Below are 27792 nucleotides of genomic sequence, written 5' to 3'. Positions count from 1 at the left end.
TGGTGGGTTTGAAAGGTGGGAGGTTCATAGATTTGGTAAGATTCAGATAAGCACCCAATATTTAGGAAAATAAGATGAGAATATATTATGCTATACAGTAGGGATTTAAGATATCGTAATTTCTTCAGCATGTATGAATTGATAACATGCTGCACCGCTTCATAATGAGCATTTCTGAAAATGGAGCATTTAAGCTTTGTAAATTTTGGGTGCTTATCTGAACCTAATCAAACATGATGAACCTTCTGTGGTTCATACATCTCTAATACTCACCCTCACATATATAAAAACATGATTAACAGTATGAATAAAATGAGGGTGGAAATAAAATAGCTGAATATTTTTGCAGCTCTGAATTGGAAATCAGAATCCAAGTAACTGTTAATGCTCTGTTTTAACAAATGCTCATCAAGAGGTGCAGCATATTATAGATTAGTGTACACTGAAGGAATAATAATGTCTTGAAATATTTCAAAATTATATGGCAATAACATTCTAAATTTATTCTAATGTGTTAATGTATTGTCCATCTTATTTTTCTCAATATTGTGAATATGAAAAATATTGTTTTGTACAACTTTTTTACTTCAGTTACACTCTATATTTTGGAAACATCACAGCATGTTGATCTTCATGCATTTACGCTAAGCTGTGTTGTTCTTTTATTATTATGCAGGATCATTTAGATGTATAATTTCAAGATGCCTATATGTAAAATTCTGCATGACATACAGAAAAAAGGCTCCATCATATATAACATATAGGCAAAAGGAAGATAATTTGATTTGCTGTTTTTTTTCTCTAGATGGGTTCAGCTTTCTTTAATTTACTGCAAATACAAGCAACCGAATTCCAAACTGAAGTCATGGAGCCCTAAGATTACACCGTTACAGGTTGTCATCTATATTGTCTTGATCTTGTGAAAGGCTACAGCTTCAGTTTATGTTTTTACTATAGTTGCCCATATCTCTCAGAGAACTGTTAGCTTTTAAATATACAAATGCAGGTGCTGATTTTGAATTGATTGATTAGGTTTCAGATTTTGTTTCTCTTACCTAGTGCAGCTTTTTCACCAAGTTATTCAGGAAGTAGTGTTAAGATCTATTTGCAGTTGGGGAATGAATGTATACACATTGGATGCCGAAGGATAAAACAAAAGCACCTGGAATTGAGTTATTGGGTCATGTAATATTAATTCAAAAACATAAGCATTTTTGCTGATATTGGCTCTGGGTCTATCCTTTCTAGGCCAATGTTCTTAGATGATTTTCACACAGGATTATTGGAAACATTTGTTCCAAGTTGTTACTGATACAGTAATAGGAATTAAAATCCATAGTCATAGAGCAAAAGGCAAGGTGACAATTTTAATTTTGAACTTGTCTATAGATTAAAAAGCACATACAATTTGTCTATATCGTTATAAAAGGAAATTATTCAAATGATAATTGGTTTCACATGCAGGATCAAGTAATTATTTTTATACAGAACAATGAATTGTGATTCAGATTTTGCTGCCAATAAAGTTTTTTGTGCAGAGCCATATTGCCCCAGTTTTACTCTTACCATATGGTCAGTGCTATCAGCTCTGAATTGAACTCCTCTGAATCCTCCAGCAAGTGATTGGTGCTGCCATACAGCTTTCGTTTCCAGAACAGTAAACATGTGCAGATCTCTAAATTCAGCAATACACACACAGTCTGTAAGGTTCTTTAGAGTAGAACCCTATTGTCTTTTAGAGGAGAACTTCCTTTTGGTTTAAAGGAAGAGTTCTGCTTTAAAACTAAGAGAAGGGACAGCTCAGCAGCAGAGCCCAAGCTTTATATATGAAAGGCCCCAGGTTCACTCCACAATATATTTAGTTAACTACAACAATCTCTGGTTTCAGCCATTGGAAATGCTTTTGGCTGAGACCTTGGAGAGCCACTGTTAGAAAAGTGATAACTGGATTGGATGGACCAATGGTTAGATAAGTCAAGGCAGTTCCTTGTATCCTTATAATAGTTGATTTTTTAAATCTCTGTACATCCCCTTTCTGTTACCCGTACTAAAATTTCCAGGAAAAATACTATTTGTTGGCTGAAATTTTAACTGGGTTTGCAGCAATGGGATCAACTGACTTCAGTCAAATGTTGTCATCAAAACACAATAAAGAATAGAGCCTGCATGAGCCATCTTAAAATTCTTTTAAGAATTTATTGCAGTTACACAATGTCTGACAGATTCACCCAGTCAGTAATCATGATTCTGCTTCCTTACTGAAACTAACTGATAATCTTATTTTTACTGTTGCATCTGTTTCTTGTAGTTGAATGAAATTTATTTTTGTATCCTTAGTATTTAGGTAGCAATAATGTACATTTTAGTACATGTCAAAACTCAAGGATGTGAAATTAAATGTACTAAAAATTTAAAATGATCTTTGAAGTCCATTAAATTGAATGCACTAAGCAATAATGCAGCTTTAACATTTCACATTTGAAATCTGTATTGAGATTGGTACTTTAACATGTCTGATCAATTTGAGGTGTTGACATTCAAAATCACTGTAATCCCTTGCTATTTTAAGAAACTTTTTGGAGAGAGATATGCCAAAATATCAGTATGTTCTATATGGGGATCAAAATTATACAACTGGCATGTCTAATTTTAATGTTTGCAGATCAAATATGAGCTTACCAGCAAAAATCCTAGTAATGTGAGCTTTATATAAATATTTTTATCATCATTGTTAAATAAAGTAGGTTAAAATAAAACTGATGAGAAGACTCAAAATGAAAGCAGAAAGACATTTTAGATTGTTCAATTTGAAAATTTAGAAATACTCATGAATCCTATTTATACACTTATGTTTTAATTTTTTAAAAAATATTAATATTGATAATGAAAATATAAAAATCATAGACTTCTAGGCAACTTTTTTTGCTTTCTTCTTTGCTTTTCGTGCTTTAAGTCCAATGTTTAATGCAAGATATCCCTCCTTCCCTACAATATTTCTCCTTTTTTTAGACTATTGAATAGTAAAAACTCAGCAGAGATAACAGACATACAAAATATATTCAACTAATTCATATAAAAATGTTTTACATTGTATTAGAAGACACTGAATTGTGTGTGGAGAGAGTAACTTTGAATTATAAAAGTGAAATTGCATAAAAATATTTATTATTATATATCACTCTGTATTAGATGACTAACTAATCAGAAGTCCAAATCACAGTCACTTCACTGGAACTCTCAATGCTAGAAACTATCCCCACTAGGCTTCATGAGCCAATATCAGAACAGGGAAAAGCAAGAGTATTTCATCAATTCTGGTCACTTATTTGTTTCACCCATGTAGTTCTCTCAAATCTGGACAAGCGGAGGAGGAGGAACTAGTACATTTATTTATGTATTTATTCATAATGGTAATAATTCATACTGCCCATACATATAAAATATCAAGGCAGTGCACAACATAAAATATTGTTAAATAATGCAAAATAATCACAAGAATGACTGGCTCATCTAAAAAAGAAAATTAAAGAACTGAATAGGCCTGTCAGCATAAAAAAAAATCTTCAAGAGATGCTTGACAGTTAACAGTGAAGATGCCTGCTGAATCTCTGTTGGAAGAGTGTTCTACCACATGTGACTGGCAACATGGGCAAAGAGAAACCCAGCATAAATTATGTCACATCCTAAATCTGTTCAGGAGCCCTTGGGAGGGGAAAAAGCTGTCTGAGGCAGCAGAGCTCAGCAGAAAGGAATTAAAAGCAGCACCACACGGAGTGCTGGCTCAGCTACCCCATTGCCAAATACAGGGGAGAGTTCCCAGGCCCCCTTATCAGCTGTATGAAAACAGAGAGCTTGCCCACACACAGGACATGGGAAGTGGACAGGCAGGGCCAGCATAGGAATGCAAATAATCGCCAAGCAGGGCAAGCATGGCATCCATAGCAAAAGCCACACTGGCAGCCAATCCACACACGCCACACACACCAGGCATGCCCTCCACATGCTCTGCCAGTCACACAGCTACATGCACAGGCAATGTGACACAGTGCAACAAAGTAAACAAACACATGGGGGACCACAAGCACACCCCTCATGTCACATCGCACCCACACCACATATTGCTAGCACCCAGATTACACACACAGCCCCCGAACCCCCCAGAACAGGCTGCACGCACAGAGATATGCAAAAAAACAATATATTGAAAACAACCTACAAGATATAAACAGCTACAATCCCAACAGAGACAGTGAGTGGGCAGGGCAAACACACACACAGCCCACCCCCAAAAACACAGGATCATACCTTCAGGGGCATCTTCAGCAGGGGCGGCCTTGAGGGCAGCCAGCTAGTGCCCCTCCCCTTCCTCCCCAATAGAGGTGGTGGCAGCACAACTGTGACCACCTTCAAGCCTCCACTCTCCCGCATGCCCCTCTGGCCCAGGTGCTGGGGCCACATCCATGGCCAGCCCCAATACCTCTCATTGTGTGGATCAAAGTGTGGAGGAGGGCAGCATGCAGCCACTCCCCTCAGATCTGCTGCAACACACTGCTGGAACATCCCCCTCTTGGCATGCCAGCTATGTTTGTGCCAGTCTCAGCTGTGCTGGCCGTGACAAGATGGCAGGATGCCACATCCTAACTCCCCTCAACTGGCATAAATACCTATAGGATTGCACTCTAAATGCCTGACTTTTAGTTAAGGCCAGTTGGGCTTCTGAAACATGGGGGACAACTAATAATGCTCCTCCTGATGATTTCAGTAATTGAGCTGGAATATAAGGGCTCAGGCGGCCCTTAAGGTATCCTGGACCCAAGTTGTTGGGCTTTGTATATCAGCACAAGTTTGTTGAACCTGGCCCTTTAATATATGGGCAGCCAGTGCAGATGTTTTAGCAAAGGTGTCAGATGCTGTCAGCCATGTGTCCCCATCAGGAATCTAGCTGCTGCACCAGCTAGAGTTTCTGGACAGCCCCACATAGAGCACATTACAGTAATCCAGTCTCAAGATTACCACAACATGGAGTACTGTGGCCAGGCTAGCCTGATTCAGAAAAAGCTACAGCTGGCATATCATATGGAGCTGGCAAAAGGCAATCCTAGCCACAGAGGTCACTTGGGCCTCTAATGACAAATATTTGTCAAGGAGTACCCTCAGGCTATGTACCTGCTCCTTCAGAGGGGGTGCAGCCCCATCCAGGGCTGGCAATTGGCCTATCATCCGGACACAGAATCACCTACTTACGAAGCCTCCAGCTTCCCAGGGTTCAAACGCAATTTATTTGCCCTCATCTAGTCCACCACTGTGTTCAGGCACTGATCCAGGGCTTGCATCACCATTCCTGAATTAGATGTTACAGAAAAACAGAGTTGTGTATCACCAGTATACTGATGATACTGTATCCCCAAATTCCTGATTTTCACCTCAGGCTCTGCATGTGTACCAACATCTTCATGCTCCCAAACATCCTTCTATATCCAGAAGAATGCGAGGTGCAGAGGTTCCTTAATGAATTGTGATTAACCTTTAAAGTAGTTGGATGTATGATGAAAGAAAAAGGCTACACAAAGTGGGGAAATGTGAGGCAGAGTGCAGAGAAGCTGCTGAGGAGGATAAATCATTATTGGATTACCCAAGAGTACTGCAATTGATAGTACAATTCAGTATGCATGTAACAAGTCAGGACAATGTCACCATTCTGAGCTTGGTTTTGGAAAAATGCCTGATAATTAATGAAAACTTCAAATTCAAGAAACCAAGGCAGGCATGTAATGCAATGCAAACAAAATAAGCTGATTCCAGTAATAGCAGATACTGTGAAAGGAGGAAGGTATGAACACATCCTTAGAAAGTAGCTTCCCAAAGATTTCCTATCCACTCCAACAATGAACTGAAATTGCCAGATTCTCTAGACTTTTATTCTGGGCACATGATCTAGCAATTTTGAGTTGCATAAGCTGGAGTAAGTATAATAGCGGCTAAAAACAAATGTGGATAGATACATTTTGTTATCTAACAGAATGAAATCTTACTTAGTTGTTGGAGAAGATCCAAAACACATATCTGTGGAAAACACTGGATCTAATTAGAAAATTATATTATTTTTTATATATCTGTTTTTATATATATGAAAGGTAAGAAAAATCTTAATTTATGTAACTTTATGTATACATTTTCAGACCAAACTGAGTAAAAATAATATTGAAGGATAATAGTAATGTACATGGAAAAACTGATTTTGAGAAAACATTTAAAACATTTGATTATTGTTATTTTTATTAAATAATGACAAAAAAGAAAACTTGAGTTGTATGTTAGGCTATCTCTAGCATTATTATATTTAAATGTTTATGGATTTTGATTTACAAGGTAAAATGCCACCTAAGTAAATAATTGCCACTTATTTATTTATTAGATTTATATCCTGCCCTTCCTCCCAGTATGAGCCCACTTAATATAATTAATTCCCTATTATTTAAAATATGACAACCTAATACAATAAGATGCTCTTATATGGGCAAACTAAGTAGAAATTTTCTTCCAGGGTAGGACTTAGTGCTTATAGTAAGATTGCAGTGGGGAAGTTCATCTAAAATCCTTTTTCAAATGTTCTTATAATGGTATGGTTTTACTGTATTTGCATATATTTCAGATAGGCTCTAGATGATAGTTCTTAAGGGCAGGAAGTAAACAAAAATACTCTTATACTGAACCAATCTGGAAAATTAGGGACCTGATCCAATTTCCCCACAAAGACACTGGGCACATCATTGGGTGTGTACAACATAATCACAGCTTTCTGCATGGGGAAGTGAGGGACAGTGGCAGGGCTCTGTCATTTGCAAAGTTGTGCTTGTAAGACAGGCAGGGGAGGATGCAGAGGATTGCCCTTGATGTTTTTATTTTTGATATAGTCAGATGCTAAAAGTCCAACAGAAATATATGAAATTCTTGGTTACAAGACATTTCAGTCATAAATATATTAAGGAATAGTCTGATAGTCTCTAAAGTGGCTCCCTATCTAGGTTTGGTCCTGGTCAGGATTTAAATGAGAACCACCTGATCAGGATTTAAATGGAATCATATATATCCCATCCCAAGTTCCTTGGAGGAGAAGTGGGATTCAGATCTAGGTTTTGCAGGTATAAAAAGAAACTGTGTTTTGAATTCAGAATTTTTGAGGAAAAATAATTTTACCTCACATTCTGCAGTTGGGTGGAAACACAACAGTAAATACACCAGCAAGTATAATATTACTTGCAATAGACAAAAAGACAAAATGCATACTATGTTACAGAAGTTGTAATGTTAAGCAGTAGCATTTTCTTGTCATCTCTTTGATGAAAACAATTTAAGACTTGATTGCACAACATGCATTTACTTCATGTTACCCCAGACTCATGTCTATATGAATAAAGGCTCTAAGGCTGCAGTCCTGTACCCAGTTATCCAGGAGCAATCTCCATTTAGCTTAATGGCACTTGCTTTTGAATAACATGTATAGGATTGTAATGTGTACAATATTTTTGCCACACACCTTTCCTGGCTACCTTGAATGATTCACAACTCACTGTTTGTGCATGGAACTATGAACTCCCATCTATAAGTGATTTAAACCCTATTTTAGTTTAATGATTGCTTACCCTGGAATGAAAGGTGAGTCAAGATAAGGTTGGTACCTTTTTTTTCTGACAAGGTTGTTATCCTTTTATCTACTTGTATGATTGGAGAAATTCAGCAGAAGGTTTCCCCATCATTGCATTCACATATGGGAAAAATTTTATCTGTTAAATTTTCTGCCTGTCATAGAGGTGTTAAAAGCACAGGAGGTCAGCCAGGAAAAAAAAGTGGCAGCTCAAGTCAGGAGTCCCTGATACTGCTATGCAGTGTTGACTCCCTTTCAACTCTTTGATTGCATAACTATCAGAGGTTGAAATGAATTGAAGAGTTGTTATTCCAGGATGACTGATCATGTTAACAAGTCCTCACAGTAGTTTCTTCATAGGTGTACTGCTTGAACCACAATGGAAAGTGAATGTCATAAATGGCAGTTCTGTGTTGTTGTTTTCCAATGTATTAGTGTGGGAAGATTCTGCAGTACTTCTGAGCTTCCTTGGGAAATCTGCACCAAAAGGTCAGCAAGAATTATTCTGACAGGGTGCAAATCCTGCAGAATGTTTCCCCCTCCCCAGCACTGTGCTATGAAAGAAGAATGCTTCCCTTTCATTGCACAGTGCTGTGGGGCCCAAACTACTGACGCCTTACCAGACATTGTACCCTGGTATGATTTAGAGTTGCTAGGTCAGAAGCATTCCAAACTCTGAGATTTCAGGGGTGGGCCCTAGTGATATCATAGGGGCAGACCATAGTGATGTCATAGGGGCAGGCCCTAGTGATGTCATTAAGCATGATACATTAAGCATCAACCACAGTTGCTTGGAGCATACTGCTTTGAGCATACCATTCAACCCAACAAAAAATTCTCTGATTGGAAATTAAGATAGAAATATTAGCTCAATGAGGGTGTTTCCAGGTCCAGCTGAAGTGACAGGATCATTCCTTCTCACCTGCTTAGAGAGCCTGGGTAAGGAACATTTAATCTAGCCTGCTTGCTTCTGGCAAGAAGGGTTTAAGTGCCCTCAGACCAGGCCAGGCCAGTCACCAGAAGGCCATTGTAGGAAGAGAGCCTAGTGTTGTGGAGATGTTAGATGGGAGCACTCTAGAGTAAAGATGGATGTCCCTGAAGGCTGCAATTCTACACACACTAAGGGACTAAGCCCCATAGAACTCAATAGGACTTACTTCTGAGTAGATATTGTTAGCCTTGTGCTGTTGGTAAGGCTTGACTAGGGATCCTCTGTAACAATATCCATATAAAAGTAGGGTTGGCAACCCTCTGCCTGGAATGCCCTGCCTGCCTTTTAATGTGGCTGCTCCAAACTTCTTTACAGACTTGACACTTCACTCCAGAGAGAGGCTTGAGAAATGAGTAAGAGTTAAGAAGATTCTCTGTTCTCTCCTGCCTACTCTGTGGGCTGCTATAAACTCGCTTTGACAACCACCCCAATTCCAGTGAGTAATTATTGACAGAGAGAAAACACACATGGTTTGATCTACCTTCATAGGCAGTAGATTGGGAACAACAGCAATTGAAGCCACAGCGAACTGAGTTAACTAAGAACTTGCCTGAGAAAGTACTATGGAGATGCATATTGGAAGCAGGTTAAAGAGCCAATCCTGGATAATCTTTATACATTCAACAACTAACCATATATATGGGGAAAACTCCCCCATAAGTACACAGCCAATCAGAGGATGTCCTACCTTAGTGAAGAAATGAAAAGACTAAACTTACTCACTCAGCCTGGAAAAGGTTGCACAATGAAGAACTGTATGCAACCAGTGGCATCTTCACTCCAGTATGTGAATTCTCTTTTACCACAATTGGGCAAGAAACAAATCGTCATGCAAATAACAAGGTGCATCATCAGTGGGTGTAAGGAGGTTGAGCGGAGCTCATGGAACCACTGTTGTTGCTTCTATGGATGAAAGGGAGTGAGGATAAAGGTAAATGACATTCAAATAGAAAAACAAAAACAAAATACAATGATGATTTCCTAAATGCAATACCATACCAATCACAACAAGATTCCTATGAGTTAGACAGAAAACTCAGCATCCTACAACCAGTCAGGGTTCCTAATCAAAACTAAAAAAATCTTGGCAGCCAGTCAGCCAAGGTCACAGAAATCCCCATGCAGCACAACCTGACTCGGGCTGCAGTTAGTGCAGAATGCTATGGCACAATTGCTGACATGAGTGAGACCCTGATAGCACATAATACCTCTGCTCTGAAATCTGCACTGGTTGCCTATTTGCTACCAGGCCAAGTTCAAGGTGTGCTTTCCATATGGTACTTGTTCTGCTCTTGTAAGAAATCGATCCTTTAGTGTGGCAGTACCTACACTTTGGAACTCCCTGCCTATTTACATTAGGCAGGCTACTTCATTGTACTTACTTTGGCACCAGCTAAAAACATTTTTGTTTAGGGAAGCCTACCCAGGCATGTAGAAGCCATTATATTTTTTCTGTTTTTAATTCATTGTTAGTTTTATTATTTTGAATGTTTTTCAATACCTCTCTTTAACTGTTTTTGCCAATAATTTTATTGTTTTAATTCCTTCTATAAACCACTTTGAGGTTTTTTTTTTTTACAAAAAGCAGTATATAAATATTTTAAATAAAATACATAAATACATTTTGGAGTCACTGTAGCCCTTGGATCTCTTTCCTCTTTTAGGCACAAAGAAATCTGCCTTATACCAAGTCAGGCCATTTGGATTATCTAGCTCAGTACTGATGACATGGACTAGCATTGGCTCTCCAAGATGCCAGGCAATAGTCTTTTCCAGAGATTGAATTTTGGACCTTTGCATGCAAAGCATGTGCCGTACCACTGAGCTACAGCACTTTCTCTATTTAAAAAAGTATATTTTAAAATTGTTCTTTTCAATTCACAAATGAATGCACAGCATATTAGGGCAGATCCACACCATGCATTTAAAGTACATTCAACATGTATTGGAATTGGAAGGGGTGTGGCCTGATAGCTATTGGCTTAAGGGCGTGGCCTGAGAACTGCTGAGGTCAACAAGCAGCAGCTGTGTGTGCTGGGACTTTCATTCTGTTTCCTGACTCCTAACTGAGCAGAGCAGAGGGAGCTGTCCCAGCTGGTCCACAGGAGAGGAGATGCAAACAAGCCAGCTTTCAGAGAGCGAGTGAATAGTGAAAGCAAACAGGAGCTTGACAAAGGAGTTCGACATGGGAGGTCAAGGGGGAGGTCCCTAAAATAAATAAATAAATAAAATTACTAATTCTTGTACAGTGCACCACATACCAGTGGGACTTTCAAGTTTACCCTGAAGTAGGACAGGGCAAAGCACAGGCCACTCCAAAACAAGTAGTTAGAAAGAAACAAAAGGTAGAAGAGAGTATGAACGGGAAGGATACTCCAGTGGTTGTGACCTGCAAGGTGTGTGCCATGTCTGTTTTCTTGCCTGAGAACAGCATGGCGTACACGTGCAACAAGTGCAAGCTTGTGGCACTGTTGGAAGAAAAAGTGAGAGGCTTGGAACGGCGGGTGGCCACACTGAGGACTATAAGAGAAGATGAAGAGTTCTTAGAAAGAACACTGGAACAACAGCAGCAAAGTGAAGTTGGGGTGGAAGAACAACAGCATGTGATAGCAGAAGCGGAGACTGCTTTGGAGAGGAACAACAAAATGGAGGAAACTCCGTGGGAAAGGGTGACAGTTAGGAGCAGAAGAGCTAGAAGACACCCTTCACCAGTGGAACTATGGAACTGCTTTCAACCACTCGAGGATGAGACTGGAGGACAGCCTGTGGTGGAGGAATTACATGAGACCCTATGCAACAATGAGCAAGAGGCTGAAGCTCAATCAAGCAGGGGCAATGAAACCATGCCCCACAACAAGAAGAGTACTAGTATGATTATGAAGGATGGCGGTGGAGTAGGAGGACGTGCTGTTTGGAGCTCTGCCGCGCACTCCTTTAATATTTTTAAAAAACATCTTGGCGTTTGCGTGGTGACTGTGGGTGAGCACCCCTCCCCCGTCTCCCTATCGATGTTATCTGTGGGGGCCCCCCCAGTCCTTGCCTTCTCCTGGCGGTTGGTCGTGGGCGCTCCTCGTGTGCTCGGCGTTCCTGCCGTGGCTGCTGGCGGCCTCCTGCGCTGGCTGCTTTCTGCAAGGTGGGGCGGGGTGGCGTTCCCTCCTTGGGCGACAGCAGGCGGCGGACTGGGTCGCTGTTTGTTGAGTCTTCGGGCAGCCGTTGTGGCTGGCATTCCTGCCGTAGCCGTTCACTGCCTCCTGCGGGGGCCTTCTCTTCTGCTGGCTGCCTCCTGTGAAGTGGGGCGGGGCGGCGTTTCCTCCTTAAGCGGAGAGGCGACAGACGTGGGCCGCTGTTTGCTTGGCCCGCATTGGGCTGGAGAGATAGAACGACGGAGCGGCAGATCCGATCCCGGGGAGGAGAGAGGCTACACCTAGAGTGTGGCTTGCCCTCAGTTGGTGACTCTGAATGAGCAAGATCTAAGGGGTAGAAGGACGTGGCGACATCGGCGGCATAATACGGGACACCTTCGCTTCGCAGCCCTTCGCTTTTTGGCCCAAGACATTGACGGGCGCCTCCCCCACCCCGCGGCACTGATGGGGGGAGTGAAACGCCCTTCTGGCTTGTGACATCGGCGGAGTAGAGACATATTTCATCGTCTGCTGCTATTGTTTTAATTGTGATTGTGTTTAGTGTGAATGAGTTTGAGTCTTTATATGAATTGTATTAGTTTTGAATTTTTGTGTGGCTAATTTATGGAGTGTGTTCAGTGTGAATGAGACTGAGTGAGTATATGAGTGTATGCGTGTGAATTTATGTGTATTTTATCATGTGTCTGGGAGAGAGGGCCTTGCTCCGACCGGGGGGACTTTCGGGGGCCCCAATCAACGTAGTGACGGGTAATGGGAGGTATGGTGTTGTGAGAAGAACATGCCAGATAAGGGGAACTCGTCCCAGACAAGTTGTGTCTGTACCTTGTTCCGGTCCTTCTCACATCCGCAGGAATGTTGGTTGTCCTATCAGCCAGCTCTCGGATCTCCAAGTGCTGCTTCTAAACGCCAGGTCGGTACACAATAAGATCTCCCTCGTCCATGACTTAATTGTCGATGAGGGTGCCGACCTGGCGTGCATAACCGAGACCTGGGTGGGTGCTCAGGGAGGACTTACTCTTTCCCAGCTTTGCCCACCTGGGTATACGGTTCAGCACTGTGGTAGATCCGAGGGTCGGGGAGGTGGGGTGGCTGTGGCCTATAGGAGTTCTCTCTCACTCATCAAGCACCCTGTCCAGGTGACGACTGGCTTGGAATGCCTCCACCTTGTGTTGGGTCAAAGAGACAGACTGGGAATTTTGTTGGTGTACCGTCCACCCTGCTGCCCAACGGCTTCCCTAACTGAGCTGTCAGAGGTAGTCTCGGAGGTACTGTTGAGGTCCCCCAGACTATTGGTACTGGGAGACTTCAACATCCATGCTGAGGCTACCTTATCTGGGGCGGCTCAGGACTTCATGGCCTCCATGGCAACCATGGGGCTGTCTCAATTTGCCACTGGCCCAACGCATGTGTCGGGGCACACTCTTGATTTGATCTTCGCCACTGGACATGGAGATGGTGGTCTGGAGGTAGGGAGTTTTGTTTCGACCCCATTGTCATGGACAGATCACCGCTTGCTGAAGTTTAGGCTTACAGCCGCCCTTTCCCTCTGCAAGGGTGGAGGACCTATTAAGTGGGTCCGACCTCGGAGACTAATGGATCCTTTGGGTTTCCAAAGGGCTCTGGGGGATTTTCTGGCTGATAAGACAGGCGCTCCTGTCGAAGCCCTGGTCGAACTGTGGAACATGGAAATGACCCGGGCCGTGGACACGATCGCTCCTGCGCGCCCTATCCCATGCAGAGCTCATGCAGCCCCGTGGTATACCCCGGAGCTGAGACCGATGAAGCAAGAGAGGAGAAGGCTTGAGTGCAGATGGAGGCGTACTCCTGATGGATGCAATTACGCCTTGGTAAATGCCTCCACTAAACTGTATACAGAAGCGGTGAGGGCAGCAAAAAAGCGATATTTCGCTGCCACTATTAAATCATCTCTCAACCACCCAGCGGAGCTCTTTAAAATTGTCCGAGGGGTTTTACATCTTAGCCCTCAGGAAATTATAGAATCTTCAGACATCCGCTGTAACGAGTTCTCTGGGCACTTCCAAGATAAAATCTCATGCATCCGCCAGGACTTAGACTCCAGTATTATGGCAGTCGAACCTAATGAGGTATCCGGAGCACTGTCTTGTCCTTATTTATTGGATGAGTTTCAGTTGGTACAGCTTGAGGACGTTGACAAGGTGCTTGGACTGATGCGTGCAACCACCTCTGTACTGGATCCTTCCCCCTCTTGGCTAGTGAAAGCTGGCAGGGCTGGAACAGCCGGATGGGCCAGGGAAGTGATAAATGCCTCCTTAAGAGATGGAGTGGTCCCTAGTTGCTTAAAAGAGGCAGTAGTGAGACCACTCCTGAAGAAACCTTCCCTGGACCCAGAAAATTTGAACAACTATCGGTGGGGAGACAAATTCTACCAAACAAGGCCCCTCCAAGAAATTTCTGACTTGTGTTGGAGATAGGTTTGTCCTGCAGAAAGTGGAGGAAGCAACCAGAGGATCAGCTATCCTGGACTTGATTCTAACCAATAGAGATGATTTGGTGGATGAAGTGGCAGTTACGGGAACTCTGGGAGAAAGTGACCACACCATACTTGAATTCTTGATTTTAACAGTAGCAAAAGCTGAGAGTAGCCATACGCGCACCCTGGACTTCAGGAAAGCTGATTTTAATAAACTCAGAACAATTGTAAGTACAGTTCCATGGCAAGCGACCCTAATCAGAAAAGGAGTCCAAGATGGGTGGGAGTTTCTAAACCAGGAAATTCTAAAAGTGCAATGGCAAGCAATTCCAACAAGGAAAAAAGGGGGGAAATAGCAGAAGAAGCCAATGTGGCTTCACAAAAAACTTAGAGATGACCTGAAAACAAAAGAGGACACATACAGGAAGTGGAAAGAAGGCCAGGCCACAAAGGAAGAGTACAGGCAGGTATCAATGAATTGCAGGGATGGTGTCAGGAAGGCTAAAGCTGAGAATGAGCTGGGGTTAGTGAGAAATTCGAAAAGCAACAAAAAAGCTTTCTTCAGGTATGTCCATAGTAAAAGACAGAGAAAAGAAATAGTGGCACAGCTACTCAATGAGGATGGCAAAATTACAACGGATGACAAAAGGCAGAAGTGCTCAATTCCTACTTTGGCTCAGTCTTCTCCCAAAAAAGGGTCTATGACCCTCCCAGGAAACTTGAAGTAGAAGGGTCAGGATTGGAGCTTGAGACTGATTGTCTATCAGTCAAGGAATACCTAATCACTTTGAATGAGTTGAAATTGGCAGGGCCCGATAAACTGCATCCCAGAGTATTGAAAGAAATGGCTGAAGAACTCTCAGAACCACTGTCTATTATCTTTGCGAAATCATGGAGGACTGGTGAAGTGCCGGATGACTGGAGGAGAGCTAATGTTGTGCTTATCTTCAAAAAGGGAGAACCAGGGAACTACAGACCAGTCAGCCTAACATCAATCCCTGGGAAAACTCTGGAGCAGATTATAAAGCATTATAAATTAACAGAGGTATAGCTTCCAAATTGCGTGAAATATTAGTTCCCCTCTATTCAGCACTGGTTAGGCCTCATCTTGAATACTGTATCCAGTTCTGGTCTCCGCACTTCAAGAAGGATGCAGACAGACTGGAACAGGTTCAGAGGAGGGCAACAAGGATGATCAGGGGACTGGAAACAAAGCCCTATGAGGAGTGCCTGAAAGAACTGGGCATGTTTAGCCTAGAGAAGAGAAGACTGAGGGGAGATATGATAGCACTCTTCAAGTGCATAAAAGTTGTCACGCAGAGGAGGTCCGGGATTGCTTCTCGATTGTCCTAGAGTGCTGGACACGGAATAATGGGCTTAAATTGCAGGAAGCCAGATTTCGACTGAACATCAGGAAAAATGTCCTAACTGTTAGGGCCATACGACAGTGGAACCAATTACCTAGAGAGGTAGTGGGCTCTCCGACGCTAGAGGTATTCAAGAGGCAGCTGGACAGCCATCTGTCGGGAATGCTTTGATTTGGATTCCTGTATTGAGCAGGGGGTTGGACTTGATGGCCTTATAGGCCCCTTCGAATTCTACTATTCTATGATTCTGTGATTCTATGAACATACATGGGAACTGTATTTTGTTAAGGGATGGGAAACTACACTTCCCAGGATTCTTTGGAGGAATTCATGCACTTTAAATGTCAGTTGGATATGCTTTAATGTATTCACTTTAAATGTGAGTTGGATATGCTTTAATCTGCTATCATGGAGAACGATGGTCTCGGGGAAGGAGAGCATCCAGCTGAGGAAGAGGGAAACGATCCCTTAGAAGGGACCCATTCCTTGGGGGATGAGCAGCTATCCTCTCGTGCCGAGGATATATCTCCAGGGGGTGGAGGGATCCTTGTAGTGGGTGATTCGATCATTAGGAACATAGACAGTGGGGTGTGTGATGGGCGTGTAGACCGCAAGGTGTTTTGCCTGCCTGGTGCGAAGGTTGCGGATATCGCCCATCGTTTAGATAGTTTGGTAGACAGTGCTGGGAAGGAGTCAGTGGTCGTGGTGCACCAACGACATGCGGAAATGCAGCCGTGAGGTCCTGGAAGCAAAATTTAGGTTGCTAGGTAGGATGCTGAAAGCCAGGACCTCTAAGGTGGCTTTCTCTGAAATGCTACCAGTTCCACGCGCAGGACCAGCCAGACAGGCCCAGCTTCGCAGTCTCAATGCGTGGATGAGACGATGGTGTCGGGTGGAAGGGTTTGGATTTGTTAGGCACTGGGGAACATTTTGGGACAAGCCGGGCCTGTACAAAAGGGACGGGCTCCACTTGAACCAGAATGGAACCAGACTGCTGGCACTTAAAATTAAAAAGGTAGCAGAGCAGCTTTTAAACTGACTGAGGGGGGAAACCCGACAGGAGCTGAGAAAGGTCCGGTTCGGAATAAACCTCCCCCCTGGGATAAAAACCAAAGAAATGATGAAATTTTAAAAGGGGTAGGCCTAGAAGTAGGCATTGTGAGAGCAGGGGCACAGGATATAAATTCAGAAGAGCAAAATTACCACAGGCCTAACCACAAGTGCCAAAGACACTTGAAGAGAGACACTGCTTACAAGTGCCTGTACGCTAATGCTAGCAGCCTGCGAACCAAGATGGGAGAACTGGAGTGCTTGGTCTTAGAGGAGAGCATTGATATAGTGAGCATAACGGAGACCTGGTGGAATGGAGAAAACCAGTGGGATACGGTTATCCCTGGATATAAACTATATCGGAAGGACAGGGAAGGACGTATTGGTGGCGGAGTCGCTCTATACGTGAAAGAAGGCATTGAATCCAGCAAGCTCGAAACCCCAAAAGAGGCAGACTCCTCCACAGAATCGTTGTGGGTGGTGATACCATGCCCCAGGAGGGACTTAATACTGGGAACGATCTATCGTCCCCCTAATCAAAATGCTCAGGGAGACCTTGAGATGAGATATGAAATTGAGGAAGCATTCAAACTAGGAAATGTGGTAGTAATGGGTGACTTCAACTACCCGGACATAGACTGGCTGCATATGTGTTCCAGTCATGACAAAGAAGCAAAGTTTCTAGATATTCTAAATGACTATTCCCTAGACCAGTTGGTCATGGAACCGACCAGAGGGACGGCAACCCTGGACTTAATCCTCAGTGGGGACCGGGACCTGGTGCGAGATGTAAGTGTTGTTGAACCGATTGGGAGCAGTGACCACAGTGCTATTAAACATACATGTAACTGGCCAATTGCCAAGAAAATCCAACACGGTCACATTTGACTTCAAAAGAGGAAACTTCACAAAAATGAGGGGATTGGTAAAAAGAAAGCTGAAAAGCAAAGTCCAGAGGGTCACATCACTCGAAAATGCTTGGAAGTTGTTTAAAAACACTATATTATAAGCTCAACTGGAGTGCATACCGCAGATCAGAAAAGGTACCGCCAGGGCCAAGAAGATGCCAGCATGGTTAACGAGCAAAGTCAAGGAAGCTCTTAGAGGCAAAAAGTCTTCCTTCAGAAAATGGAAGTCTTGTCCGAATGAAGAAAATTTATTTATTTATTATTTATTATTTCAATTTATATACCGCCCTTAGCAGAATAGCTCTCAGGGCGGTGAACAAACAAGATAAAATACAATATATCATAATAAAAATCATAAAAACATATACAAACAAACAACAACAAAAACTACAAAAACACAATATGACAAAAATTAAAAATACGGATTAAAAGATTAAAATGGTTAAGAAAATTAAAATGCCTGGGAGCATAAAAAGTTCTTTACCTGGCGCCGAAAAGATAAAAGTGTAGGCGCCAGGCGTACCTCTTCGGGGAGGCTGTTCCACAACTCAGGGGCCACCACAGAAAAGGCCCTAGATCTAGTAACCACCCTCCGGGCTTCCCGATGGGTTGGTACCCGGAGGAGGGCCTTAGATTCTGAACGAAGTGAACGGGTAGGTTCGTATCGAGAGAGGCGTTCCACAAGGTATTGAGGTCCCATGCCGTGTAAGGCTTTATAGGTAAGAACCAGCACCTTGAATCTTGCCCGGAAGCAAATAGGAAGCCAGTGCAGACGCGCCAAGACAGGTGTTATATGCGAAGACCGACTGGTCCTCGTCAGTAGTCTGGCAGCTGCGTTCTGCACCAGCTGAAGCTTCCGAATTGTCTTCAGGGGCAGCCCTACGTAGAGCGCATTACAGTAATCCAATCTTGAAGTTACCAGAGCGTGAACAACGGAGGCGAGGTCGTCCCTGTCCAGATAGGGGCGTAGTTGGGCTACCAGACGAAGATGGTAAAACGCATTCCGTGCCACCGAGGCCACTTGGGCCTCGAGAGACAGGGAAGAGTCGAGAAGAACCCCCAAACTACGTACCTGTTCCTTCAGGGGGAGTGTAACCCCATCCAGAACAGGGTTAACATCCACCATCTGAGCAGGGAAGGCATTCACCAACAATGTCTCGGTCTTGTCTGAATTGAGTCTCAGTTTATTAGCTCTCATCCAGTCCATTATCGCGGTCAAGCAACGGTTCAGCACATCAACAGACTCACCTGAAGAAGATGAAAAGGAGAAATAGAGCTGCATGTCATCAGCATACTGATGGCAACGCACTCCAAAACTCCTGATGACTGCACCCAGCGGCTGCATGTAGATGTTGAAAAGCATGGGAGACAAAACCGACCCCTGAGGGACTCCGCAATGGAGAGTCCATGGTGTCGAGTGATGTTCCCCAAGCACTACCTTCTCGTGACGATCCGCGAAGTAGGAGCAGAACCACTGCCAAGCAGTGCCCCCGACACCCAACTCCGCGAGTCTCCTCAGAAGGATACCATGGTCGATGGTATCAAACGCCGCTGAGAGATCAAGGAGAATCAACAGAGTCACACTCCCCCTGTCCCTCTCCCGACACAGGTCATCATACAGGGCGACCAAGGCTGTTTCGGTGCCAAAACCGGGCCTGAAACCGGATTGAAACGGATCTAGAATAAAACGGATCTAGAATATCTAAAATAAAAAAGAACACAAACTCTGGCAAAAGAAATGCAAGAAGACAATAAGGGATGCTAAAAAAGAATTTGAGGAGCACATTGCTAAGAACATAAAAACCAACAACAAAAAATTCTATAAATACATTCAAAGCAGGAGACCATCTAGGGAGACAATTGGACCCTTGGATGATAAGGGAGTCAAAGGTGTACTAAAGAACGATAAGGAGATTGCAGAGAAGCTAAATGAATTCTTTGCATCTGTCTTCACAGTGGAAGATATAGGGCAGATCCCTGAACCTGAACTAACATTTGCAGGAAGGGATTCTGAGGAACTGAGACAAATAGTGGTAACGAGAGAGGAAGTTCTAAGCTTAATGGACAATATAAAAACTGACAAATCATCGGGCCTGGATGGCATCCACCCGAGAGTTCTCAAAGAACTCAAATGTGAAATTGCTGATCTGCTAACTAAAATATGTAACTTGTCCCTCGGGTCCTCCTCCGTGCCTGAGGACTGGAAAGTGGCAAATGTAACGCCAATCTTCAAAAAGGGATCCAGAGGGGATCCCGGAAATTACAGGGCAGTTAGCTTAACTTCTGTCCCTGGAAAACTGGTAGAAAGTATTATTAAAGCTAGATTAACTAAGCACATAGAAGAACAAGCCTTGCTGAAGCAGAGCCAACATGGCTTCTGCAAGGGAAAGTCCTGTCTCAGTAACCTATTAGAATTCTTTGAGAGTGTCAACAAGCATATAGATAGAGGTGATCCAGTGGACATAGTGTACTTAGACTTTCAAAAAGCGTTTGACAAGGTACCTCACCAAAGGCTTCTGAGGAAGCTTAGCAGTCATGGAATATGAGGAGAGGTCCTCTTGTGGATAAGGAATTGGTTAAGAAGCAGAAAGCAGAGAGTAGGAATCAACGGACAGTTCTCCCAATGGAGGGCTGTAGAAAGTGGAGTCCCTCAAGGATCGGTATTGGGACCTGTACTTTTCAACTTGTTCATTAACGACCTAGAATTAGGAGTGAGCAGTGAAGTGGCCAAGTTTGCTGATGACACTAAATTGTTCAGGGTTGTTAAAACAAAAAGGGATTGCGAAGAGCTCCAAAAAGACCTCTCCAAACTGAGTGAATGGGCAGAAAAATGGCAAATGCAATTCAATATAAACAAGTGTAAAATTATGCATATTGGAGCACAAAATCTGAATTTCACATATACGCTCATGGGGTCTGAACTGGCGGTGACCGACCAGGAGAGAGACCTCGGGGTTGTAGTGGACAGCACGATGAAAATGTCAACCCAGTGTGCGGCAGCTGTGAAAAAGGCAAATTCCATGCTAGCAATAATTAGGAAAGGTATTGAAAATAAAACAGCCGATATCATAATGCCGTTGTATAAATCTATGGTGCGGCCGCGTTTGGAATACTGTGTACAGTTCTGGTCGCCTCATCTCAAAAAGGATATTCTAGAGTTGGAAAAGGTTCAGAAGAGGGCAACCAGAATGATCAAGGGGATGGAGCGACTCCCTTACGAGGAAAGGTTGCAGCATTTGGGGCTTTTTAGTTTAGAGAAAAGGCGGGTCAGAGGAGACATGATAGAAGTGTATAAAATTATGCATGGCATTGAGAAAATGGATAGAGAAAAGTTCTTCTCCCTCTCTCATAATACTAGAACTCGTGGACATTCAAAGAAGCTGAATGTTGGAAGATTCAGGACAGACAAAAGGAAGTACTTCTTTACTCAGCGCATAGTTAAACTATGGAATTTGCTCCCACAAGATGCAGTAATGGCCACCAGCTTGGATGGCTTTAAAAGAAGATTAGACAAATTCATGGAGGACAGGGCTATCAATGGCTACTAGCTGTGATGGCTGTGCTCTGCCACCCTAGTCAGAGGCAGCATGCTTTTGAAAACCAGTTGCCGGAAGCCTCAGGAGGGGAGAGTGTTCTTGCACTCGGGTCCTGCTTGCGGGCTTCCCCCAGGCACCTGGTTGGCCACTGTGAGAACAGGATGCTGAACTAGATGGGCCACTGGCCTGATCCAGCAGGCTCTTCTTATGTTCTTATGTTCTTTACTATGTGGATTGGCATTACTTCATAAACGTTGCCTGCATGTAAATCATTTTAATTAAATTTTAAAATGGAAATCAGCTACAAAGTTTACATGGTGACCATGGGCTACTCATCATCTCTCAGCCTAATCTGCCCCTCAGGATCAAGACAACAGAGGGGGACCATGACCACCCCAAGGAAGAAAGGACATTTAAAATGTAGAGGAAATAATTTATAACCATAGTGTAAAATCAGATACATATCAAGACACATAGTATGAAGAAATATTTTTATAAGCATGAATGTCAAAGATGTTTGTTATTTACACAACCTGTAAAGATATTTATAGTGCAATCCTATGCATGTCTGCTCAGAAGCAAGTCCCAATGTATTCAATGGGGCTTTCTCAGACAGAGAAGCATGCATAGGACTGCAATTCAGTGATAAGGAACTTCATTCACCCAATCCAAAATTCAGACTCATGCCATGTTAAGCTGTTTTACAACTGTTTTATACTTGTTTTTATGGTTATTGGATTTTAAATTACTTTATTTCTTGATGTGAGCTGCCCTGGTTTCCAGCCCTACCTCACAGGGTTGTTGGAAATATTCCATACACACACACACTGGAGATGTAAAAATGCATACACCCCATATAATAGTTTATTGTCAAAACCAGTTGATCATTGCAGAACATTTTTTTAAAAAAATAAGTATTAGTTTCCTACCAAATAAAAGCAGTAACACCTAAGTAAGCCCTGCCTTACTACTTTTTAAAAAGGATCGGAAGGGGAGAGAAAGATTTACAACACAATCCTTTTCTATGCCCACTCAAAAGTCCCATTGATTTTCAGCACAGTCCTAACATGTCTACTCAAAAGTAAGTCCTACTGAATTCCATGGGATTAGCTCCCAGGTATGTGGAATTAACACTGCAGCTTTACTCCCAGAAAAGCTTCATATTGGGAAGGTTTTCAAAAGAGTTTATGAATACGACAAATAAACTGCCCTCTTCAACAATTAGTAAAATTTAAACTTGTTTGACTCCTTAATTAGAAATTATAACACTGCAGCATATACAGTTTTTAAAATTTCTGTTAAAAATTATTTGAAACATAAAATGTATAATATGCCATTTTTGGTAGAAATTTTTAAAAACCCTGCATGTACATTTTTATTATAACTAAAATTGTTTACTTTGTATGCCTACCAAGATCCTGCTGTGATTTTCTGTTGTAGTGCAATCCTATGCATATTTACTCAAAAGCAAGTCCCAATCCTGTACAGAGAATGTACTCTTTATGTTACTGAAAGCTATTTATTTACTGAATTCCTGATGTGAGACAAGCAAGAAAAGGAAACTGTTCTCAGAACTTGAAATGGGGTTTAGCTATTGCCTGGGGGGTCAACAAATCTTTTCAATCACAACCCTGACTTCACTTATTGGCTAAAAATCTGAAAGGGTGTGGATTAGAGCAGCCGGTGTTAACAGAAGTTGCAGGGAGGGGACGGCTGACAATTTGGTTTATATCTTTTGGGCCAGACCACCTAGAAACTTAATTTTTTTTTAAAAAAATGAAAGGTAAGAGTCTGGAGATTAAGGTGACTCACCCAGAGAACCCCCCCCCCGGTCTCCAGGCAAAAACTGGAGATCTGGAAACCCTAGTATGATTAGAGTATTATACAGCGACAAGAGTGGCTGCATACTATAGTCAACATGGATTTTTCACATTCTGCAGGGTTAAATTGAAAATACCCCCATGCCATTCTGATGCTTCCCATAAGCTCATTTCAAAACAAGCCCTTACAAAACTTACAGGCCTGAACTCAGAAATGCTTGCTTAACAACCCTGTAAATTTTCATGGTGATACACAAAACAGTCAGAGAATCAAGAGTTCAAAGCACCCTTCACTAACTACACTTTCCAGGATTTTTTGGGCTGTCTAAAGTGAAATAAAGGTCTGGTATGGATGTGGCCAGGGACAGCTTTGGTTTAAATTTGGCTGGGAGGCTACATATGCCTGTTGTAGAATAAAAAGGTGGGAGAAACTTTGAAAAAGAATGATACGGTTCACAATGTTTCCTTTTTGTTAAAGGGGCTTCCCCTCTGCCCAGTGCCCACCCATTCAATCTCCTCCCCCTTCCCTCTGTCCCATTCCTGTCCTCCTCCTCCCCTTCCTGTCCCTCCCCCAGGTTGGTTTCACCTATCCTAAGCAGGATTGCACAGGAGTACATCCCACTGAACTCAAAAAGCATGCAAATGATCAAACCTGCCCTCCCCTCCTCCTCCCTCCTTTCCCCTCTCTCTTGCCCCTTCCCTCCCCTTCACTCCTCCCTTCCCCTCCCCATACCCTTCCAATCTCCTTTCCCTCTCCTCCTCCTTCCCCTCCCCCCCATGGTCAGTTCTACCTATCCTAAGCATGATTGCACAGGTATAAATCCCACTGAACTCAATAAGCATGCAAATGATCAAACCTGCCCTCCCCTCCTCCTCCCTCACATCACCTCCCTTTTGCTGCTTTCCTTCCCCTTCCTTCCACCCTCCCCCCTCCACTTCCAGTCCCATGCTTCCCCCTTCCCCTGCTTCTCCCCTCTCCCCCTTCCTCCTTCCCTCTACTCTCCCCTCCCCCATGGTCAGTTTTACCTATCCTAGCTATGATTGTACAGGAGTAAATCCCACTGAACTCAATAAGCATGCAAATGATCAAACCTGCCTTTCCCCTCCTTTCCCTTCCTCCTCCCCCTTCCTCCTCCCCCCTTCTTCTTCCTCCTCCCCTGCCTGCTCCAGGCCTCCCTCCCCATGGTCTGTTTTACCTATCCTAAGCATGATTGCATAGCAGTAAATCCCACTGAACTTAATAAACATGCAAATGATCAAACCTGCTGTCCTCCTCCCCCTCCTGCCTGCTCTCCTCCCCCCCTTTCCATCCCCTGTGGTCAGTTTCACCTATCCTAAGCATGATTGCAGGGGAGTAAATCCCACTGAACTCAATAAGCATGCAAATGATCAATCCATTCTCAGCAAACTTGCACAGGATCCCATTTCTTACCTTCTGGATTAAAGAGCAGAGAAATTCACTAATAGGCAAAAAACCTTGCAATTTAAGAACGTACCTATAAATGTAAATGTACTGCCTTCAAGTCGATTCCAACTTATGACAACCCTATGAATAGGACTTTCATGAGGCTGAGAGGCAGTGCCTGGCTCAAGATCATCCAGTGCGCTTCATGGCTGTGTGGAGATTCGAACCCTGGTCTCCCAGGTTGTAATCCAACACCTTAACCACTACACCCGCCAACAGATATTTCTATCAAACTGTAAAAGCAAGGAAATGGGGCAGCTGTAGTGAATGCACCAGGGGAGCAGGAGACTTGACCTCCTCTCTGAGATACTGTACTACCCTACAAATTTGTCAAAATGCAAATACAATTCGGGTTGGTTTTTCACAGTCCAATCCACTTCCTGTGTAGCTTGGAAGAATTTGGTAACATGTGTCTCTGAGCATATGTTGAGTGGTGGCAATCAGTCCAAATAACAAACAAGATGTGTGCTGTGCTGATTTTGTTTTAGCAGGGAGGAAGCAACAATATTAAAACGATATAGTTCAGATAGTCACTTTAAATATGTTTGCTTTACTTTGCAATTTGAGTGAAGTTTTCTATAGTAAATCATTTTCTTTTGCTTCTGTTTCTGTGAATATGTGAAGTACAGCAACACTAAAAAAAAAGCTCCAAAAATAATTGTGGAATAATGACACTGACTATTCTGCAGAATAGTTTCCAGTGGACATGAGGAGTGTCTCAGTTTGCATAAGATAAAACAGTGGGAGGTGAAATATATTCTAGCAAAATTCTAGGTGTGCTCTATGTTTTTAATTGATCATGCCCACCTTTCATTAAGTGGAGTAGTTTAAGTATAGCAGGCTGAAAACATGCATCTTGGGCAGGACAATTTTGTTTTTTCCAACAGCTAGAGTCATTGCTTAAGTAGCAACATATTGTAATCCATCTGATTTTATATCAGACTGCAGTTTCAGATTCAACTATTAATGCACCCAAAATAGAAATAGGGCATAATCTCCAGTTTGAAACACAAAAGGCTGTCTTCACCATCATATGACATTGACTAATAAAAACTCTTTGAAATTAATAAAAAAAAATTTGACACAGATTTCTAGGATGAATAATGAGAGAAATACAATTTTTTAGGTTCGATTCTCTGTAGAAACAATAGTAACACAGGAAAGAAGCAAAGTAAAAAACAACAAACATACAAAAATGTAATTCTCCATCTTTGGAGATGGCAGATGTTGCCACCACTCAACATATGCTCAGAGGCATATGTTACCAAATTCTTCTAAGCTACACAGGAAGTGGATTGGACTGTGAAAGACCAACCCAAATTGTGTTTGCATTTTGACAAATTTGTAGGGTAGTACAATATCTCAAAGAGGAGGTCAGGTCTCCTGTTCCCCTGGTGCATTCACTATAGCTGCCCAATTTCCTTGCTTTTTAAAGTTTGATAGAAATATCTGTGGGCTATAGGTACATTCTGAAACTGCAAAGTTTTTTACCTATTAGTGAATTTGTTTATGGTGAGTTGAGGGGATTTGTACCAGAGAGAGTGGGAAAGTATTCTTAATTTCATCTAATGAGGCTGAAGGTAATGCTGAGTCAGACAAGAGAAATGGAATTAAATATTTCTGTAGTGGTGGGAGTTGCTTTGCCTATCCAAGAGAAAATTGGTGGTTTCGATATCTAATGTACTAAAACACCTTCCTTGCCTAGCAGCTCTAGCAGACAATCTCATTGGCACTCCCAAGCATTGGCACTGCTCTTCTGGAGGATCTGCATTAGGAGCATGCAGACAGTCCCACTGGAAGAAAGAGTATCTGTGTACACAATTCAAGATTTATGTCGATAGTTTTAGACTTTAATGATAGAATATCTTATATTCAGGGCCAATTCACACTAGTTATCTACACATTTTATCACAAACGTAGCCCATTGATGGCCTTTCTGCACACAGCACAATAAAAATGTAATGTTAATAAGGTTTATGATATATGGTAACCTAAACTAGGAGTTTGGGGGTGGGGTGGGGAGATAATTTTGTCTTGAAGCTGATGTGAATTTGTCCATATTAATAAATATTCTAAAATATATTTCAGCTTTTTCTTGTTATGTATATAGAACAATATATTGTACTTTCAGGAAAAATAAGTGTGTATTTTAAGAAGGATTTGAACAAATTTTATTCAGTTATTCTGAACAACTTGCTTCTGCCTTCTTTCCCAGGAAGTGTGTAGAGAGCTTTGGTGTCTCAGCAAAAGTAACCGCTGTGTTACCAACAGTATTCCAGCAGCTGAGGGCACCCTTTGCCAGACTGGAAGTATTGAAAAGGGGGTGAGTTGAAATGACTTTTAATTCAGGTTATCATGCAATTGTTTCTAACTATGCAAGACCCAGAAATGTATACCGGGCTAAAAAGAAATAACTATTAAATGTTTGTGTAAGAGTTTGAGTGAAAAGTTTACTTTTTTCTACCAATGAACATAGAACAATTTACAAAACAACAAATCTTTGTAATTTGTTTTTAAAATAGCATTTTTAGTGGTGGTTAGGATTCTTTGTTCTGGTCTGTCTGTACTACCCTATATATGGAAAAGTTTCTGTACAAGCCATAGGTAGAATCATCTAAAAAGTTCCAGGACAGCCCTAGCCTACTCCCATGCTCAGGGAACACTATAGTTCTAACACAGCATATGAAGTTAAGGAAACAATTATAAAAATTGTTTCCTTAACTTCTTATACTGCATTTGGTTTCTTTGGTTAAGGTTATCTTGTGTGTGTGTGTGTGTGTGTTTGTACATGCTCTACATTCCAGTAAAGCTCTGCAAGCATGTGAGACATACTGGGCACGAGGGAAGGGCTCAGTGGCTAACGGAACCTGCCTCAGATTTGTTCTTGAAATTAGTGAATGCCTTAAGGCTGCCTCTTTCTCAGAACTAGTTAAATGGTGACAGATGTGTGCGTGTATATAAACATGTGTCCTTAGAACTGACAGATTGTATTGCCGAGGATAATTTTCATAATCCAGAGCTCCTCATCTCTCTTCTCACACACTTGCCTTATCCAAAATGCCAAAACATTATTTGTCGTATTGCTATGCAGCAGGTTATGAATATTGAGTTGTTGCAAAGGATATTGCACAGGGCTCAGGCATTCCTGCTGAATTCAGTAAGGAAAATCCAGATCTATCTAGCCCAGAATCTTAGAAGTCTTATATAGAGGGAAGTGGGTTTTAAAACACTTCCATGGAACTGACTCTTTGAACCTCAGAGACTGCTTGCTATTCTTGACTACACTGTGGTTCCTGTTACTATGACATGTAGAGTCTGCACAGACTCTGTAGTAGAATATTGTAGTATTAACATACTCCTCTGCTTCCTATACTCACTGCATATACTCAGCGACAACACTATATGCTATGGTCCA

General features: G+C 42.4%; 1 protein-coding gene across 7 annotated transcripts in view; it reads left to right on the top strand.

Annotated features, from left to right (window-relative positions):
- Positions 1-27792, top strand: part of ADAMTS6 (ADAM metallopeptidase with thrombospondin type 1 motif 6) — a 241066-nt gene that overhangs the window by 128036 nt on the left and 85238 nt on the right. For all 7 annotated transcript variants that reach the window (XM_061619209.1, XM_061619173.1, XM_061619218.1 and 4 more), the window contains one exon: positions 26593-26700. In XM_061619209.1, coding sequence (XP_061475193.1) covers positions 26593-26700 — 108 coding nt within the window. The remainder of the gene's footprint in view (positions 1-26592; positions 26701-27792) is intronic.

This window comes from Rhineura floridana, chromosome 1 (assembly GCF_030035675.1).
Source record: "Rhineura floridana isolate rRhiFlo1 chromosome 1, rRhiFlo1.hap2, whole genome shotgun sequence".
NCBI lineage: Eukaryota > Metazoa > Chordata > Lepidosauria > Squamata > Rhineuridae > Rhineura > Rhineura floridana.
Note: the sequence above shows the minus strand (reverse complement) of the source record. Positions and strands in the feature narration are given on the sequence as shown.